The sequence below is a fragment of the Myotis brandtii genome, unplaced genomic scaffold (genome assembly GCF_000412655.1).
Source record: "Myotis brandtii unplaced genomic scaffold, ASM41265v1 scaffold2414, whole genome shotgun sequence".
Classification (NCBI taxonomy): domain Eukaryota; kingdom Metazoa; phylum Chordata; class Mammalia; order Chiroptera; family Vespertilionidae; genus Myotis; species Myotis brandtii.
Window position 1 is genome coordinate 209,993 of NW_005359117.1, and position 7,798 is coordinate 217,790.

Here is a 7,798-nt window from a genome sequence, read left to right on the forward strand (position 1 = left end):
TGCTCCTCGCTGGCAAGGGGACATCTCCCAAGGGCTGTCAGAAGGATGTCTGACTTCCAGCTTAGGCCTGATCCCCCGGGGAGCAGGCCTAAGCCAGCAGGTGGACATCCCCCGAGGGGTCCCAGACTGCAAGAGGACACAGGCTGGGCTGAGGGATGCCCCCCCACCGAGTGCACAAATTTTTGTGCACTGGGCCTCTAGTATATATAAAGCGGTAATATGCAAATTAGCCGGGACACCATAACAGTCACTGCTACTCAGGAGGAGCTGTGCATGCAGGTGGGAAAGAGGGGACTGCGTGCGCAGTGAGGCAAGCCATGGATGGCACAGACCCGGAGCAGACACACATAAAGGGGGGCCTGCTCAAGCTGCAGCAGCATGGCTGGAGCAGGCCTAGAGCGGATACACACACAGGGGTCCTGCCCAAGCCACCACAGCATGGCTGGAGCAGGCCTGGAGCAGACACACACGCAGGGGGCCTGCCAAACCTCCATGGTGTACACCAGTAGTCCCGCCTCTGCGCGTGAGTTGCAGAGGGGACACCTTTTCTGACTGCTCATTGGCTAAGCTCCCGGTACGCCACTCACAGTGTTCTTGGTAACTTGGGTAAAAATAATCCAAGAAGGTGATCTAGGGTTTTCCCACCTCACTTCTGGAGGAAAAAACGAAGGTCCACTGCTGGAGGGGCTAAGAAATGTCATATCCTGCCCTAGCCGGTTTGGCTCAATGGATAGAGCCTCGGCCTGCGGACCACAAGGTCCAGGTTCAATTCTGATCAAGGGCATGTACCTAGGTTGCAGGCTCCTCCCTGGCCAGGGCCCAAGTCAGGGCTCATACAGGAGGCAACCAATCGAAGTGTCCCTCTCACATTGATGTTTCTCTCTGTCTTTCCCTCTCTTTCACACTCTCTAAAAATCAATGGAAAAATATGCTCAGGTGAGGATTTAAAAAAGAAAGAAAGAAATGTCATATCCTATGAAAGAGACATCTTGAAAATGCCTAAAGAAAGTTGTCATTTTTTCGTGGTGAAGGGACTGGCGTCCGTGTTGATAAAAACACCTTGGCAGCTGCGGCAGAGTGGAGTGATGAGGGTGGCGCCTTCCCCTGATCAGCCCGGTCGCTTCCCACAGAGGGAGGCCAGACTGTGGCTTAGGCCGCTCCCCATGGGGAGCGGGCCTAAGCTGTCACTAGGACATCCCCTGAGGGCTCCCAGACTGTGAGAGGGGGCAGGCTGGGCTGAGAGACCCCCCCCCCCCCGCACAAATTTTGTGCACCAGGCCTCTAGCCTATATTAATGAGCAGTGGTGATCTTAAGTCATAATGAGGGGAAAAATCAATCAATAGAAACAGACCCAGAAATGACCCCAATGATGGTATTAGTAGGTACAGACATTAAGACAGTTATTATAACTATATTCTCTATGCGTAAGAAGATAAAGGAGAGCTTATGCATATTAAGTAGAAACACAGAAGGTATAAAAAGACCCAGATTAAATTTCTAGAGAGAAAAAAATACACTGTCTGAGATGAAAGATAGAGTAGATAGGATTAACAGCAGATTAGACAATGCTGAGGAAAAAATTATCTCTCTATATAAAAGGCTAATATGCAAAGTGTCCCCTTGGGAGTTCAACCGGGAGTTTGATCGCCCACTATGATGTGCACTGACCACGAGGGGGCGGCACAGAAAGAAGGAAGGCCCCAGCGGGCAACCAGAAAGCCCTGATCGGCCCTGATCACCAGCCAGGCCTAGGGACCCTACTTGTGTGCGAATTTCATGCACCGGGCCTCTAGTTCTATTATAAGCAGAGATGGTGTGGCTGATGAAGATGGTGATGATGGGAGTAACCATAGCTAACATTTATTAAGCTCTAGCCATGGACCAAGCCCTGTTCACATATCATATTTTTTAATCCCCACAGGAAGGCTATGAAGTAGGTACTATCATCACCCCTATTATACATGGAAGGAACAAAAGACACATTGCTGAGCTCCTTGCTCCAGGCAAAGCAGCTGGAATCCAGGCAGTCTGGCTTTGGCTCCCACCTATTCATCTTCTTCACCTCCACAAAACGCCATGTAACCCCTGTGTGGTTGCCGTACGGCATTCTCCCCATGGGTGAGGCTTGGTGCAGTGTGCTGAATGCTCCCTGAACCCCACAGCAATCAGAGGAAGGAGGGACTGCTGTCCCCATATTGTCCCTGTCCTGCAAACGTGGAAACCAAGGCTCATGGAAGTAAAGTGATTTGCCCAGGGTCCCACAGATGGTAAGAGAAGGAGCCAGAGTTTGAGCCAGGTCCCTCTGATTCCAAACCCAGCCGTCCAGATGTGCCTCGGGGCCTCTGGAGGCGTCCAGGGAAAATGTTTTTGATGCCCCTTCACAGCATCAATATCATGGCGTCTCTCCCACTAGGGAAAAGCTTTCTGGAATCAACAAGGCCTTCTGTTCCTGCCTACTTTTGCTCCTACCCAAAGGATACCAGATGAGGGGAAGCTCTGGGAGGTAACCACATGCCCCGTCAAGAGCCCAGATCTAGAAGACTGCTCGTAGGGTAAGACCCCATTGGCAAGAGTAGAAGGGAATGACTACTGAGCACACATGGGGGAGGCATGTCAAAGAATATGCCAGAGATACTTATTTTGCCTGCTGTTTCAGATTCTTTTCTCACACATTAGGCGAGCAGTCAGTGATGGAGTCAAGGAACTGATGTAGAAGAGAGTTGAGAGAGGAAACAGCTCCCAGCAGTGACTCTTGCTGGTGCACTTTTTGGGGTGAACTGGTTAGCCGGCAGCCAAAAGGTCAGCATGGGCTCTATGCCCTTGAACAGCTATCTCATGGGCATAGAAGAAAACCAATTTCTACTACCCATGGGCTCTCCATCAAACCTTGCAGGGTTTTCCGTGGAGCCATTGTGGCAGACCATCTCTTCGTGGTGCCTCCGTGTGTCCTGCCATCAGCACCCCCACCCTAGTTAGGCTGGATCCACACCATGTGTTCATTAGGATTCCCATATATGAACTGGGCGGACCTTCTGCAAGTTGTCGACACATGTCAATTGCCTTCAAATTGTGCATGTGCTTTGACTCGGCAAGTCCACTTTAGGGATAGATCTTACAGCAACAGTTCTAGACATGAACTGAGATTTCGGCTCAGTGGTTTCTTCCACTGTACCACTGTACACTCTAGAGTAGTAACCCATATGGCCATCAATATGGGATTCATTAAATGAATGGCCTAGCGGTACCATGGGATACGAGACTGCCTTTCAAATGTTTCTGCAGAAGAATATTTAATGGCATAGAACTGTGTTCAAATTTCATTGGTAAGTGAAAAGAGAGGCTACAAATAACAACTTCCTAGTTTGGTCAGGAAAAGTGTGGAGATATATATATAGAGAGAGAAAGAGCAATGGAACCAGAAGGACATACACTGAACCCGTAATGCTGCTTAATGAATCCACAGGTGATTTTTAATTTCTTCTTATTGCTTATATTTTCCAAATCTTCTACACTGATCATGTGCTTCTTTTGCAATCAGAAAGTTTAAAAAATAGATGTTAAAAATAATTTTGTTTTAAAATTCCCCCTTGCCAGAAAAGAGGAAACAGAAGGGAACCAGAAGGACATATACCGTACCCGTAATGCTGCTTAATGAATCCACAGGTGATTTTTAATTTCTTCTTATTGCTTATATTTTCCAAATCTTCTACACTGATCATGTGCTTCTTTTGCAATCAGAAAGTTTAAAAAATAGATGTTAAAAATAATTTTGTTTTAAAATTCCCCCTTGCCAGAAAAGAGGAAACAGAAGGAGCAGAGGTGGCCTCCATGAGAGCTAGAGCGGAAGGGACAGGGGCAGGCTCAGCTGGTGGGGGTGGGGGTGCCTCTTATATAAGGGGCTGCCTGCATGAAGGACTTCCAGCAGCTGCTTCCCCTCCTCTGGGCAGGGATCATGGAACTCCCCCTGCTGTACGTGCTGGTGGTGTTTGCTGGTGAGTGGGGACAGGAGCACAGCTGGAAAGGGAAGGAGGAACACAGGTAGGCCCTATAATATCTTTTTCCTAGACTGAACTGCTGCTTTAATCTCCACTGCCCTGGCCCCTCAAGCCCTTAACCCTCTGCCCCTTGCAAGGAGCCATCAGCGGCTTCCAGTCCCTTAGAACAGTGGCTTTGGCCAGAGAGGCCTGGGTGGTCAGAGCCGAAGGTTCAGAATCCAGGGACCTGCCGAGCTGGCACCTGTGGCACTTTGGACAAAAATTACAGAAATGATTTCACCCTGTTCCCCTCCGTCCTTTTGACCAAAGAATAACACTCATTTGCATAGAAACAGCACTCCGCATCCACGTTCATGGATCTCCCTTGAACCTGGGAAGTGGGTTCTGTTGACTTGGTGGGAGATGGGGCGATTTCTATTTGATCTTTAGCAGAAGATCAAATGTAAAAATGTGGCTGCTAGCAAATTGGCCCCTCAACGTATGTGATTTTAGAAAGGATGCCTTGGGTCTCTATCCAGGTTCCTCCACTTACCAACTACTATGACCTGGAACAAGTGACTGAGCCTCCATCTGCTCCTCTCTAAACTGGGGATTAAAAATAGTATTCATTGTCAGTTTCTTAGTTTTCATAAATACACCACAATTATGTAAGATGATACCACACTAGAGGAAAGTGGGTGAGGGCTCTATGAGAACTTTCTGTATGATCTTTGCAACTTTTCTCTACATCTAAGTTGACTTATTAAAAAAAATAGTCTTGCCCTGACCAGTTTGGCTCAGTGGCTAGAGCGTCGGCCTGTGTACTGAAGAGTCCCAGGTTCGATTCCGGTCAAAGGCATGTACCTTGGTTGCGGGCACATCCCCAGTAGGGGGTGTGCAGGAGGCAGCTGATCAATGTTTCTCTCTCATAGATATTTCTAACTCTCTATCCCTCTCCCTTCCTGTATGTAAAAAATCAATAAAATATATATTTTTTAAAAATAGTCTTTTTCTCATGGGATGAGATGGAGTCAATCAATTGCTACATGAAAAGGCCCATGGCAAGCACTCACTGTCATTATATTTTTTAATGGATGTAAGTGGTTGTTGTCGTTTTGTTATCCAAGGTCATTGGTTTGGACCAGATAGAGCAGAGGTGCCAGCCAGGGTGCACGGACCTCCCCTGGGATTCACGTCCTCTCCTTGTTGCCGGGCTCCTTGACAGGTGTAACTCCAACCCAGGGCGGGATTCTGAACCTGAACAAGATGGTCAAACAAGTGACCAGGAAGACACCCCTCACCTCCTATTGGTACTACGGCTGTCACTGTGGACGTGGTGGAAAAGGCCAACCCCTCGATGCCACGGACTGGTAACCCTTCCCAGGCAGGCCCACGGGCGGCAATCCTGTCCTCTCCATCTATTTATTCATTCTGTGGATCCGTTCTGTACTATGTGCTAGGAACTCTGCTAAGCTTCGACACAGCCCCAACCCTCCTGGAGCCTGCCTTCTAGAGGGTTCCCCAAAGTCTCTGAAGACAGCCCCCCCTTGCACTCTCAACCCCTAATCTAATTAGAATACCCACACACAATGCCTGCTGCCATTGCATGGGGTTTTTGAAAGGGCCCGCCTCATTTTGCCATTATCTCATCGGATCTTCACCACAATCCTGGGAATCGGCCAGAGGAGAGATGAGAGCCTGGGCCAGGCCCGGTCACTTCCCTGACCCACCACTTTCAGGCTGTGTGAGCTCGGGCAAGTGGCGTGGCCTCCCTGAGTCCCAGTTGCCTCAGCTGTGACATGAGGATAGTCTTAGTACCCCTGTTGTAGGGTGGTTGGGAAGATTAACAGATAATTTGTAGAAAAAGCAGGTGCCTGGGCCCTAGGAAGCACCCTGTAAGTGTTAGCCAGCATGAGCACGCCGAAGACTGGACCCCTCGAGGCCTTGGCTCTTCCAAGGGGGCTCGGGTTCTCCTCTGGGGCAGGGGCTGCCTGAGACCGAGCCGGCTAAGGACGATGCAGTGCGTCTGTGCTCCCTGCCCCACCTCCTGTGCTCTCCCTCCAGGTGCTGCCATGCTCACGACTGCTGTTATCGTCTCCTGAAGCTCCACCATTGCCATTACTTCAGGGACCATTACAACTACACCTTTTCCCAGGGGGACATCCAGTGCTGTGAGTGTCTAGACTGGGGATTCGAGTTGTAGACTGAGGAAGGGAGTTCTGCTTTCATATGCTGTGCAATGATGCACAAGCTACACAACCTCTCTGTTTCTCTCGCATGCCCAGTGGCAATAGTGGGGCGGTGGAGGAGAGGCAGGAGTAGGGGTGGGAGTATGGAGAGGTCCAATGAGGGCTTTGGCTCCTTTAGGATCTGGAAGGCTGGCAGACCTCTGCTTAGATCCCAGCTGTGTGACCTTGAATGCCTTGCTCAACCTCTCCGAACCTCAGTATCTTCATCTGTGAACTGAGGATGGGAACAGTATTCTATTCTACCCCATAGTGTTAATCCAAGAACTAGAATGAGGGCAGACAGAATGAGCTTCACAGATGCCTGCCGCAGGGCATGTCCCATAGATGATCTTGTTTCTACTTCCATCACCACTGATCCTCACAGCAGCCCAGCCAGGAGGCAGCCCCACCCTGATGAGCTCTATTTTATAGACAAAGAAATGGATGAGGAAGTGTTTGCCTGGGGTCACACCGCTGCCAGTAGCAGAGCCTGGGTTGCATCCCAGGTCACTTGGCCCCTGGGTCCGTGCAGGAAGCAGGTGGCAGGTCCAGGGCTGGGAATCAAATGGGCACATTTCCACTGCCCCTGTTCACTGAGGGCTTAATAATAATAACAATGACACGAATAGTAATAGCCGGCATTTATCGAGCACTTCCTTGTACTGAGTGCTTTGCCTTCTTACTTTAATTCTCACCACAGCCCCCTGAGGCAGCGCTTCTCATCATCGACATTTTACAGATAATGAAACTGAAGTACCTTGGTCCCTCCTGCCTCAGAGTCTTTGCACAGGCTGTTCCATCAGCCTGGAACATTCCCCCTCCTCCACCTGGCTTCCCATAGGGAGAGAGACCCTCTGACCTCAGCTCCAATGGCTCTGGCCCCCTGCGTTCCTGCCCTGTGGCCCTGGCATTGTTTCTGACTCCCATAGAGCACAGTTTGATATTCGTTTCTGCGGTTCTCAAATACCTGCTGCCCCACGGGAGTGTGAATCTCAGAGGTCAGTTGTGTTCAGTCCTGTCTCCCTGCCCCCCCCCCCCAGGCCATATGATAGGTGCAAATAAATAAAGGCACACGGGGAGGTCTTGGTAGGTACCCAAGGTCACGCAGCTAGAGTCCAAGTAGCTGGGAAGGACACCCTAAAGCTGAGTGAGGACGGCACTGCCTTCAGCGGTTCCCTCCAGGGACCCTAGACCCAGCCCTGGCTCGGCCTCAGGAATGGACGGACACTGAGCCCCCCTCCTGCACCCCACAGCTGACAAAGGGAGCTGGTGTGAGCGGCAGCTGTGCGCCTGTGACAAGGAGGTGGCCTTCTGCCTGAAGCGTCAGCTGGGCACCTACCAGAAGAAGCTGCGTCTCGCCCGTTTCTCCAGGTCCCGCTGCAAGGGCCAAACCCCTACGTGCTAGAAGAAGCCTGCCCGGCTGTCCCACCCTCCCTACCCGGGTCCTCGGAAGTCCCACGGGATTGCTGACACCCCTGTCCCAGAAGTAACCAACCCCCTGAAGCAGCCTGACTCCCTTAACACACCCCCAGGGTGCGGAGTCAGCCTCTCCTCCACCACCCGCCGTGCCTCTTGGACCTTCTAAAATAAATCTC

General features: G+C 50.6%; 1 protein-coding gene across 1 annotated transcript; it reads left to right on the top strand.

The window, feature by feature from the left end:
* Positions 1–3,909: 3,909 nt before the first annotated feature.
* Positions 3,910–7,798, top strand: PLA2G2D (phospholipase A2, group IID). Its single transcript, XM_005866992.2, has 4 exons — positions 3,910–3,993; positions 5,201–5,345; positions 6,040–6,146; positions 7,457–7,798. Exons 1-4 carry the CDS (start codon positions 3,954–3,956, stop codon positions 7,606–7,608), a joined length of 444 nt encoding a protein of 147 aa, XP_005867054.1. The 5' UTR covers positions 3,910–3,953; the 3' UTR covers positions 7,609–7,798.

Excerpts from the sequence above, each read along its gene's own strand:
- PLA2G2D (XM_005866992.2), top strand. The coding sequence starts at position 3,954 with ATGGAACTCCCCCTGCTGTACGTGCTGGTGGTGTTTGCTG. Across the intron at positions 5,346-6,039 it reads CCCCTCGATGCCACGGACTG|GTGCTGCCATGCTCACGACT; the intron begins GTAACCCTTCCC and ends CTCTCCCTCCAG. Across the intron at positions 6,147-7,456 it reads CCAGGGGGACATCCAGTGCT|CTGACAAAGGGAGCTGGTGT; the intron begins GTGAGTGTCTAG and ends TGCACCCCACAG.